This window comes from Ictidomys tridecemlineatus, chromosome 10 (assembly GCF_052094955.1).
Source record: "Ictidomys tridecemlineatus isolate mIctTri1 chromosome 10, mIctTri1.hap1, whole genome shotgun sequence".
NCBI lineage: Eukaryota > Metazoa > Chordata > Mammalia > Rodentia > Sciuridae > Ictidomys > Ictidomys tridecemlineatus.
The window spans coordinates 133,468,337-133,480,509 of NC_135486.1; the positions used below are offsets into that span (position 1 = coordinate 133,468,337).

A 12,173-nucleotide genomic window follows, 5' to 3' on the forward strand; every position below is an offset into this window, starting at 1 on the left:
GTTCACCTTTTTTTTTGTTTGTTTAAATTGAAGGGCATTTACATATGATGAAATTGGTTTTGAAAATTGTTTAGAGTCATATAACCACCAGCATGATCAAGATATGGAGTGGACTGGGGGTATAGCCCAGTGGTAGATTTTTTGCCTAGCTCACACAAGTTCCTGGGTTCCAGCCCCAGCACCACACTACCACCAACACAGAGATGTTGAGCATTTCTATCTCCTTAAAAAAATTTCCCTTGCATCCCTTTGCAATTTCCCTGTCCTGCTTTCTGTCATTCTAGGTTAACCCTCTCCACCTACACACCCTCACCTTTTTGTTGTTGTTAACTTAGGTTTGGGCTAAACACTAATGTCTCTGAATCAGGGATTCAAAGTATTATCTTCTTTCCAATATATGCAAAAGTAAATGTGTACTTTTTTAAAGTCACACTTTGGCAAACCGGTTAAGTGAAGAAAGTATATATAAGAGTTTAACTAATCAAACTTAAAAACTAAGAAATTTTTAAAGTGACAGTATGCAATAATTTCCAAATTTTAAGTCCTAGAGACCTCCCTTTATAATTTTTTACTGTAGTTTCCAATTTTGAAAGGTTATGATAAGCATCTTCTTAGTTAATAAACTTCTTATTTTTTTTTAGTTGTAGATGGAAACAATACCTTTATGTTACTTATTTATTTTTATGTGGTTCTGAGGGTTGAACCAGTGCCTCACACATGCCAGGCCAGCACTCTAGCACTGAGCCGCAATCCTGGCCCAGTAAACTTTATTTATTTAAAAATGATGTTTAGGGGCTGGGGTTGTGGTTCACTGGTAGAGTGCTTGCCTAGCATGCACAAGGCATTGGATTTGATCCTCAGCACCACATAAATGTAAAAATAGAAATATTTCACCTAAAATTAAAAAATATTTAGGAAAAAGTGATGTTTAGAGGCTGGGGTTGTGGCTCAGTAGCAGAGCACTTATTTGCCTAGCATGTGTGAGGCACTGGCTTCAATTCCCTGCACCAAGTACAAATAAATAAAGGTTCACTGAAAACTAAAACAATATTTTAAAAAAGAGATGTTCATCCCACTATTAGTAATTGCAAACGTCCATCGAAGTGGTGTTTTTTTCCAAATTGTAGGTTGCATCCTGTATACAGGGTGCTAAATTACTTTGGCAATTTATGACTAGCGGTTTTCAAATGATGGAACAGAACAAAATAGAAAATAAGATGTATTCAGAATAATGAAAACAGTTGCCCAGTGTTATGCCTTACTGAGTTGATATAATTCTAGCTAAAAGCAAATGTGTCATCATTAATCTGCAGCCATATTCCAAATTTATAATTTTCTTCTAGTTTTTTTTGGATAATTGAAAATTATTCCCTAACTACTTTTATTATTTTACCTTACATTTGACCCTTGACAAACTCCCAAAAAAAAATTTAAATTGTGAGAACTTTCAAAATTTAACATTAAATGTGTAATATTTCTTCTGCTAGTGGCGAGGTATCTTAATATCCTGTGCTGACTGAAAGTGATGAAAATCATTTAGTATGAAAGTGATTTTTAAAGAGGCTCATAAAGGATCACATGCAGAGGAGGGCTTGTTTCACCTAAGTCGTTTATAAAGTCTTAGTTCTATGATAGCATACAATTGAATGGTTTCCCCTTGGGAGTACTAAAATTCAATTAAGTCCCTCTATGCATCTGTTGTAGTAGGAATACTGAATTCACTTAGTTACACAGCAGAATCACCCATAGCTGAAATATAATTTGTAAACTTGCAGCCAGATGAGAAGTGTAACTTTCTGAATTCTCAGCAATGCCACCCATCAGTGTTGTGATTAATTTGTGTGTGGGTGGTCACACTTTGTAAGTGCTCTGTTGCATGCTTTTTAGTTTTTTCTAATGGTGCAATTGACACAAGCCTCTTTAAGGCTTAAGGACCCAGGGTCACAGGAGATGCAAGGAATCTGCCTGTGGCTTACAGTGCTCTTTTCTGGAAAAGCCTCTAAAATGGCACATTCACGGTGGGCTTGCTTGAGGTTGGTGGGAAGCAGACTTGACTGCCTTGTCTGTTTTTAAAGGCACCTTTTTTCTGAAATTGTTTCTATTAGAATCCAGATTTTTAGTCATGTGAGTTTCCTCAAGGGAAAATGTATTCAAACATGTTCATAGGTAGGAAAAGTCGTCCATAGGAGCAGTAAGGTCCTAGATACTGATGTCACTGGCAGCCCCTGCCCTGCAGGTATGCCACTGTTCAGTTTCATGTTGTCTTTTATCTTCTTTTCTTTTTTGAATCCAGGTGCACTTAACCACTGAACCATATCACACCTCACCTTTTTATTTTGTATTTTGAGACAGGGCCTCACTAAGTTGCTGAGGCTGGTCTTGAATTTGAGGTCCTCCTGCCTCAGCCTCCCAAGCCTCTGAGATTATAGGTGTGCACCACCACACCCACCCTTTTTTTAACCTTTCAACCAACTCATAAATGGCCACCATCATATAAACGGCCACCATCATATAAACGGCCACCATCACATAAACTTCCCTGGGCTTTGCTGAATAATGGTGTAAGATCTGAAGTAAACATTTAGTTAAGGGTAGGGTAACTACACATCCTGGTTTGCCCAGGACCATCCCAGTTTATACCTTTAGTCCTGGTTTAATTATTAATAGTATCCCCTTTCACTCTTGAAAATGCCCCAGTTTGAATGACAAGTTTATAGCCTTATAGTACAGACTGTTATGGAATAGAAATTTTCCCTGTACAGAGAATCATTGTTTTTTTCCTAAGTGAAATGGTAATCAAGCAAAGGTCATTTTTTAAATTATGCCTTAGTTATAATGATTTTTGAGTACAAGAACTTTTACAGAGTGAGAGTCGCTTTGTTTACTTAGGTCAGAAGATAAAGAAGCAGTACTGGTTAGTGGTTAAGAGTACTGGTTTAGAGTAATAAAGACTTAAACTCTGGCTCTAAAACATACTCTGATTTTGTGTTAATTAGGAAGTATAGTGTATGTAAAGGGGTTAATTAGCATCATGCCTGAATAATAGTAAGCAACCCAATAAATGTTAGTGATTATTAAGGAAAATAAATGAATACTTAAATTCAATGGCAGACTCTGTGCTTGGTATTGAAAGATAAGGAAATATGGCATTCTTCCTAAGAACCTGACGTAGAACTATTTTGCCTCTCAATATCATAAATTTCTCTCTTTCTATGTGCTGAAAATTGGCATCTATATGCGGTTTAATTCTTTATTCGTTTAGGTTTGTGTCTGGCTATTGCCCTCATGTTGTATAGTAACATTTATCCCATGGCTACCTTATCTGGCACTGTAACAGATACAGAACATACAAAATGTGAACAAAAAGTAGTGAATGCTCTTTGTAGAAGCTTATGTAGGCATGGTTTTTAGTTTTCAGGGATCCATTAATAAATATACAACTTTTCTTTGAGCATTTCTTGGCTTAGAACCATGATCCAACTGATAACATTTTGTTATCTTGGGTTATCCAGTTAATGCAACAAGCACGTAAATTAAATATGAATACAGCTTTGGAGTTGTATTTATATTTAATTTACTCCATTATAATTATAAACACTGCTTTCCCTATCCATCCATTCCCACCCTTGGCTCACCCCACTAAAGAAAGTAGGAGGGAGAAGTTTGAATGTGTGCTAATGAGGGGGGCTCAGAAGCGAGGTGATCCTTTTGCCTTTCTCAGTGTGAACATCTTGTCATTGCCTGTGATTCTAACGTTTATAGATTCAAATGTTTATATACAGTGGCTTTTAAATGTCATCTTTTTTCTGTTCTTCACTGCAAAATTTGTTCAAATTCTATAGGAAAATTTAGCTGGGTTAAAGAGATAGTATGTTGCTATCCAGTGCTGAGAGTAGAGCAAACTTTGGACCTTTGGTCCTATAAAAGAAGTCAGAATTTGTGGGAGTATGAATCCTTGTTTTCAAGAAGCGCTGGGTTCGATCCTCAGCACCACATAAAAATGGGGTTGTTGTGACCACCAAAAACTGAAAAAATAAATATTAAAAAATTCTCTCTCTCTCTCTTCCTCCCTCCCTCCCTCCCTCCCTCCCTCCCTCCCTCCCCTCTCTCTCTCTCTCTCTCTCTCTCTCTCTCTCTCTCTCTCTCTCTCTCTCTCTCTCTCTCTCTAAAAAAAAAAAAAAAAAAAAAAAGAAGAAGAAGCTCTTGATCTAAACTGGTATGGTACAGGCACATGCCTGTAATCCCAGCAGCTCAGGAATCTGAGACAAGAGGATTGCAAGTTTGAAGCCAACCTAGGCAACTCAGCAAGACCTTGTCTCAAAAATAAAATTAAGGACTAGGGATGTAGCTCAGTTGGTAGAGTGCTTGCCTCATATGCACAAGGCCCTGGGTTCAATCCTCAGCACCACAAAAAAAAAAATAATAATGATAATAAATTAAATTAAAAGGGCTGGGGCTATAGCTCAGTGGTGGAGCACTTGCCTAGCATACACAGGCCCTGGGTTCAGTTCCCAGCACTGAGAGAGAAAAAGAGAAAAAGAAAAGCCCTCGGGGTCTACTTGGGGAATGTATCTGTGCTGGAAAGAACATCCCTAAAACAATTCACAGTAAAGGGATATAAGGAATCATGAGAATAAATGGCAGTTGCATATCAGAATGCCCTAATTTCAAGGGTTCTGTTCCATTGTTACTATAATCATTTTTGTCAGGAAAAGAGGTTTCACATTTGATTTAAAGAAAAACTTCATCAGTATCATTAGAGGGGATGTTAAAGAGTGAGTGCTTCTACCCACAGGGGGTTTCTTGGAAGTACAGTACTGGATTGTGATTGAATAGGTAGCTAGAGGAAGATAAAAGGCCCAGGGATGTTCAGCTGAGGCAAGTGTTAGAAGCTTGAGGTATGGAGGTCTGAACAATCAGCCAAGCAAAACTGTTCATCTTTTCATTGGGCCAGAAGGTAGGGGACACAAGATTGGAGTCACAAGAGAGAAGGATAATGGAGAACATAACAGTAGACTTAGGAGTTAAGATGTGTTCTCTTGACCATTGTCTGTTCCTCCTCTTCGTAATCGGAGCACTGAGATACTTTTGATTGCTTTCCAACCTGTCTCATGGTTACATTTAAGTTGTGGATTTTATTAAAAATCTATTTGAAAATGATTTTTCTGATTTGTTTAAAAATCAGAATAGATGTGGCTCTGTGATTATTTTGTAAGCCCTTGTGGAGTCAGTGTGATGTAATAGAGGCTGGGAATAGGAGTCAGGACCGAGGGACTCAGGGCTCTAGCACTGTGCTGTCATTTATTAGCTCTATGACCTCTGATAAATCACTTCACCACTCTATTAATTTCTAACCTCTAAAATGTTAGGCCAGAATCAGAGATTTTTATGTTATACATTTTTCTTCTTAATAAGAGTTTTTAGAAATGAAACTTTATTCAGAACCCTATATATAAAACAAAGCTGATTAGATTAATGGTTGTTAAGAGAGCTGGAAGCTCCAACTTTTGTTGTTGTTTTCAGTTATACATGCCAATAGAATGTATTTATATCGTACATACATACTTTCCATTCTCGTGGTTCTTGACGTGGAGTTACACTGGTCATGTATTTATATTTGAACAGAGGAAAGTTATTTCCAATTCATTCTACTGTCTTTCCCATTCCCATCCCTTCCCCCATTCCCACCTGTCCAACCTAGTGAACCTCCACTCCTCCCCCTCCCCCCCAACTTTTGAGAGTCAGCATCCACATATCAGAACATTCATTCCGTCTTTGGGTTTTTTTTTTTTTTGGAAACTGGCTTATTTCACTTAACATGACAGTCTCCATTTCCATCTATTTACAAGCAAAGGCCACAATTTCATTCTTTATGCCTGAGTAATATTCCATTGTGTATATGTACCACATTTTCTTTATCCATTCCTCTATTGAAGGGCACCTAAGATTGGTTCCATTGTGAACCGAGTTGCTGTGAACATTGATGTCACTCTAGTACACTGATTTTAAGTCCTTTGAATATGTGCCAAGGAGTAGGATATCTGGGTAAAATAGTGGTTCCATTCCCAGTTTTCTAAGGACTCTCAGTACTGCTTTCCAGTCCGGCAGCAATGTATGTGTGTTTCCCCACCTTTTTCCCCATGTCCTCACTTAACATTTATTGTTACTTGTATTTTTTCTTTCTCTTTGTAGTGCTGGGGATTGAGCCCAGGGCCTTGTGCATGCAAGGCAAGCACTCTACCAACTGAGCTGTATTTTTTTAAAAAATATTTATTTTTTTAGTTGGACACGATATCTTTATTTATTTATTTTTATGTGGTGCTGAGAATCAAACCCAGGGCCTCGAATGTGCTACGCAAGTGCTGTACCGCCGCACTTATATTTTTGATAATTGCCATTCTGACTGGAGTGGGATGAAATCTCATTGTAGTTTTAATTCACATTTCTCAAATTGCTATTGATGTTAAACATTTTTTCCTACATTTGTTGACCATTCATATTTCTTTTTCTGTGCAATATCTCTGTTCAGTTCCTTTGCCCATTTATTCATTGGGTTATTTGTCTTTTTAAGTTTCGGTTTGTTGAGTTTCTATTTGTTTCTTGAATTTCTATTTGTCTTTTTGTTTCTTGAGTTCTTTATATATCCTGGAGGTTAATCCTCTATCTGAGGTGCAGGTGGCAGAGATTTTCTCCCATTCATGTCAGAGGTCTTCCTTTGCCTGTCCAGAGATTTTCTCTCTCTTCATGTTCTTGATTGTTTCCTTTGCTGTGAAGAAGTTTTTAGTTTGAAAATTGATTCTTGATTTTACTTCTTGCACTTTAAAAGTTTTGTTGAGGAATTCAGTTCTTAAGCCAACATGGTGGAGATTTGAGCCTGCTTTTTCTTCTAATAGGTGCAGATTCTCCGGTCTTAATCCACTTAGAGTTGAGTTTTGTGCAGGGTGAGAAATAGGGATCTGATTTCATTTTAGTACGTGTGGATTTCCAGTTTTCCCAGCTCAATTTGTTGAAGAAGCTATCTTTTCTTCCATGTGTTTATTGGTGCTGTTGTCTAGTATGAGATAACTACATTTAAGTGGGTTTGTCTCTATTCTCTACCATTGGTCTTCATGTCTGTTTTGGTGCCAATACCGTGCCATTTTTGTTTTTCTAGTTCTGTGGTATAATTTAAAGTCTAGTATTGTGATGCCTCCTGTGGAAGCCCCAACTTTTTGTCCAACCCATTCTCCCCAAGATCCCCCCTAAAGTCCCTTCCAGAATTTGACATTTTCTGATTCTTATATTGATAAACTTATTAGAATTTCTTGAACAAGTATGAAGAGGTAATATAAAACTAAATGGAGCACACACTTTACTGCACACCTGGGCTGTAGAAGATATTACCAGGTACAATAAACAATGTGAATAGAAGCAGAAATCTAGATCCTTCTTCAAGCAGACACTTGGTGAGAAAGGAAAAGAGAGTTTCTGCAATTTTTTATAACATAATTCACATTACATAGTGATCCAAGGCACTAGGCTGTGGAGATTGAGAAGAAAGGAAAAAGAGAGAACTTGATTCACCCTCTGGATACCATCACTGCTGCAGCTTCCTCCAGAAACATGCTCTGTTAAGGAAGCTCTTGCAGACTAGACTTATGGGTGTATTAGTTTCCTACGGCTGCTCTAACAACTTATTACAAACTGTGGTTTAAAACAACTGAAATGAAGCCAGGCATGGTGGTGCTTGACTGTTTCCCAGCTACCCTGAAGGCAGAAGCAGGAAAATTACTTGAGTACAGGAGTTTGAGGTCAGCCAGGGGTAACATAGCAAGAACACATCTCAAAAGAGAAAGAAGAGTTTGCAATTCTTATCCCTGGGCTGTGATCATGACTGGGCAGGCTGCATGCAGAGGGAGAGGTCTTCCTTTGCCTGTCCAGCTTATGACATTTGCTGGTATTCCTCAGCTCATGGCCATATCATTCCAATTTTCAAAGCCAACATCTTCAGATTTCTCATGTCTTCATATGACCCTGTTTGTGAATAGTCTCCCTCTGCCTGCTCCTTTAGAGGGATACGTGTGACTGTATTTATTTAGGGCACCATCTCAAGATCCTTATTAATAACATCTACAAAGACTGCCGTATAAAATAACATTACAGGTCCCAGGGGTTAGGCTCTTAGGGAAGTCAGGGGAGGTAAGCATTTTCAGCCTATTATAGCAATAAAACAAGTAGCACACCATACATACTTCTTATGGACTTAGTGAAAAACTGGAATAACCTTGGAGTCCATTAATTTGGAACTAGTTAAATCAACCATGGTACATCCAGAGCATGGAATCAGGTATAACCACTAAGAAGAATGAAGTGAGCATACTGACATGGAACCATATAAGTATTATTAGAAGTTTACATGTACAGTATAATAGATTTACAAGTTTTACAAGAAAGCCAGAAGAAAGTGGACTTGCATTTGATTTTTCTGGGTGAATTATGACAGAACTGATAGAGGAATGTTAATCTCTAATCTTCTTGGTTTGTTTCCCAGATAGCAGACCCTACATTAGCTGAAATGGGGAGGAACTTGAAGGAGGCCATGAAGATGCTGGAGGAGAGTCAGAGGTGAGTGTGTGCAGGACAGAGGCCACCCTGCTTAGCGTGTCCAACCTGTTTTCTGGTGGCTTTGGTTTCCTTATGTTAAAAATACCTCTTAACTCCAGAATGCCACACATAGCTTCTGCTGACTTTAAAATTGATATTTGTCTTGGGTTGAAGTTGCTTTCTAATTAAAGGACTTTTCGGGAGAAGGCATAATTTTCAGTTTTGTCTGTTAAGAGTTTTAGGGTGATGATACATTGATTTGAGTCTCTAAATACTTCTTACTGTAGATTCAGGTCAGAGAGGGCATCACTACAAGGAAATGGGTTCTGAAATGTTTTGTTGCTGATGGTGGTGGGAGGGTCATGTTCTTTTCCTGAAACTCAAACTGTACTCCAAACTGGGACCTAGAAAGATGTGATAATTGTGTTTCAAATCCTACATCATTTATGAAGAGATTCTGGTTAAATGGCCATTCTGCATGTTCAAATGTTAAAAATTTGGTACGATAAAACATTTTTTTCTTTCCTTTAAAGTAGAAGAGTAGAAGATGAAAATGGGAAGAAGCTCATGTCAGAGGATATTCCAGGGCCACTCCAGGGAAGGTAGGTGGCAATAAAGTTTAGTACTTTTAGATAGGATGTAAATGTTTCTTACCCAAACTTTCCATTGTTTAATTACAGTTTGACAATTTTAGTTTGTGTCTAGGTTTTTTTCTTTTCCCTTCATGGTGCTGGGGATTGAACTCCAGGCCTTGTGCATACTAGCTAAGTGCTCTACCATTGGGCTAAATCATTAGTCCTATAATTTTAGTTTGAGCCCAAAGGGGAAAAAAAAAATGTCCTGCAGTACTAGAGATTGAGCCCAGGTGTGCTCTACCACCGAGCTACATCTCCAGCCCTTTTAAAATTTTACTTACTTGTTAGTTTGATTTTTTTGGTGTCAGAGTTGAACCCAGGGCACTTAACCACTGAGCCATATCTCCAGCCCTTTTTTGTATTTTATTTGAAGATAGGATCTCACCGATAGGGTCTTAAGGCTGAGTTGCTTAAGGCTAAGTTACTGAGGCTGGCTTTGAACTTGTGATCATCTTGCCTCAGCCTCCCGAGCTGCTGGGATTACAGGTGTATTGTGCCCAGCTTAGAATTTAAAGGGATTTATATGCAGTATAACATTAAAAAACTGAAATGCCATTGGATGGTTAGATATAATGCTGAGCTTACCAAACTTCTTTCAGATCTTAATACAACCTCATGACTCAGAGCCATTCATGAATTTGTAATTATAACTGAAGTATCATACTTAGTTCATTCTTAAAAACTGATCTATTCAGTGGACTGAATTTTATTTTTAGAGATATTTTAATTTGCTAAGATTTGTCATTCTTATAATATCCTAAATGAAAGGAAAAGGTCAACTTTAATCAGTGATTAGCAGAGTGATTTAGTTCTTCACAACTGAAGTAACTCTACAAGTCTTTGTGGCTTGAACTAGTGGTGGAAAAAAATCAGAAAAATAAGTAGCTGACTTCAGTTTTCAAAAGGTGCTAGTTAGTCTAGAATTAAAAGTCCCAGCCCAACTTCCCTGAGACAAATTTATTTTTTTTTTATAACCAGGAAACTCCAGGTAGGTCAACAGTACAACTCCCTTAAATTGTTCCTTAACCTGAATGTAAATTGTACAAAAGATTGCAAAAGAAAAGCATAGAGGAAGGCTCACACTGTGCCAGTAAATGCCGTATCTAACATACCCGGATGCTAATATTTTAAAATAGGCACTCCTACCGTAGCTTAGATTGTGCAGATTTTTAAAATCTCTAGGCATGAAGTGCTTTCTACAACTCGGGAAGGAGAATAGGAAGCAAATCCAGTGAGTCTCTTTGTTCCAGGCCTAAAGGGAATAAAAAGGTTTAAGTTTTGTCTGTTCTCCTGATTCCACAGAGGTTTCCTTAGAGGAGATACTCCCAAGGACATCTGTAATTCTCAGAATGACAGCACATTAACACCATGAGTCAGGAGTATTCACACTTGGTAACAATGACATCGTCTTTGAGACAAGCAAGATGGCAGACATAGTGTCATGTGCTTTACCAGCACTGTCGACTGTGTCCTCACTATTCTGTAATGAAAGGGCTTGTCCAGTGGGGATAGGTTACTCAAGGTCACAAGGCTAACCTCCGAGGGCCTCAAGTTTCCTTCCCCATCAGAGGACTAGAGGGTGAGCACCCTGGGGGGAGGGTGGAGTTTTAAGCATTGTTTTGACAGTGCTGCTTTTTTGAAAGAGAAAAATTTTATCAGTCATATTCTAATTAATAGAAATAGTACTTTTATGTCTGTGCATCACACATTGCCTTGCCATTGCTTATGACTTCAGCTATTTGTATTGTTTCCACCCCTCATGTAATGAACAGTTGCTGTCATTGCTTAGATGGCAGTAAATCTATTCTCACTCGAAGCAGATCTCAAGTTTCCCAACTTGGGGAAGAGGTAGTGGTAAATGATGTGTGCATTACATATTTAAGGCTGCCAATCCAAGTGGACTAGCCTGCTACATGAAAGAAAACTAGGTAATCCAATGGTCTTTGTGGCTTGGTAATCCAAGGGTCTTTTTGTTAGTGTGTTCTTGCTGCTTTTGTGACCTCCTAGCATCTTAGAAGGACTTTTGGCTCTTCTAACATGTTCATTAACTTTTCTATCTCTACTCCAGGATTCAAATGAACCAGTCAGTATTGCCAGAGCAAGACTGATCAAATTCTTAAAAATTAAACTCATATTTAAATAAAGAGTTAATCACAAGTAAGGTAATAATTGGAAATCAGTTTATAACCTGAGGTTTATTTTTTAGAAAGTATGAACTGCATATCAAAGCATATTATTTCTCCTATAGCTTCCCAATAAGGAAAAAAAATGATCAAAGCTGGTGTGAATGAGAGAAAGAGTTGGGAGAGAGTGTGTGTGTGTGTGTGTGTGTGTGTGTGTGTGTGCGTGCGTGCACTCTTCCCACCAGCCCATCAGCTCTTTTTATTCTGCAGTGGACAAGATATGGTGAGCATCCTCCAGTTAGTTCAGAATCTGATGCACGGAGATGAAGATGAGGAGCCCCAGAGTACCCGGTAATGGAGAATGATTGGCAGCTTCCCTTTGAAAGTCTGTGTGTTCTTGATTTCTGTAGTGATCACAGTCTGACAAGTGGCTCAAATAAGAAATTATTTTTCATTGAGTTACATGTAACATTCAAATAATGTTCATTTTCTCTTTTAAAATAAAAAACTTTTGGGTAATATATTTTGTAAAAAGGAGGCATTTAATAAAATTAGATACTGTAGTTTTTATGGTTTGGGGCCTTACAAAAGGGACCAGTAGGACTCAAGAATAAATGCTGTGTGCTTTTATCTCTCTTCTTCCTAAGAGTTACTGCAGCTGAAAATATTGGTCTACATTGTCTGGATATTGCCCATTTGTTTTATTTATTCATCTGTTTAGCTTCACTTTGTCTTTCACTTCTTAAATTTTTTTGTAATAAGTAATACATTCTCCTTGTTCAAAAATCAGAAGGTAAAAATGAGTGTGCCAAGACAGTTTTCCTTCATATTT

At 37.9% G+C, this 12,173-nt stretch overlaps 1 protein-coding gene across 9 annotated transcripts in view; it reads left to right on the plus strand.

The window, feature by feature from the left end:
• Positions 1-12,173, plus strand: part of Pdxdc1 (pyridoxal dependent decarboxylase domain containing 1) — a 55,291-nt gene that overhangs the window by 8,825 nt on the left and 34,293 nt on the right. For 3 of the 9 annotated variants that reach the window (XM_021725415.3, XM_021725414.3, XM_013357895.4), the window contains exons 2-4: positions 8,531-8,604; positions 9,117-9,185; positions 11,612-11,692. In XM_021725415.3, coding sequence (XP_021581090.1) covers positions 8,555-8,604; positions 9,117-9,185; positions 11,612-11,692 — 200 coding nt within the window. In that variant the 5' untranslated portion in view covers positions 8,531-8,554. The remainder of the gene's footprint in view (positions 1-8,530; positions 8,605-9,116; positions 9,186-11,611; positions 11,693-12,173) is intronic. The other 6 variants (XM_040278308.2, XM_013357894.4, XM_040278307.2 and 3 more) reach the window with 5 other exon arrangements.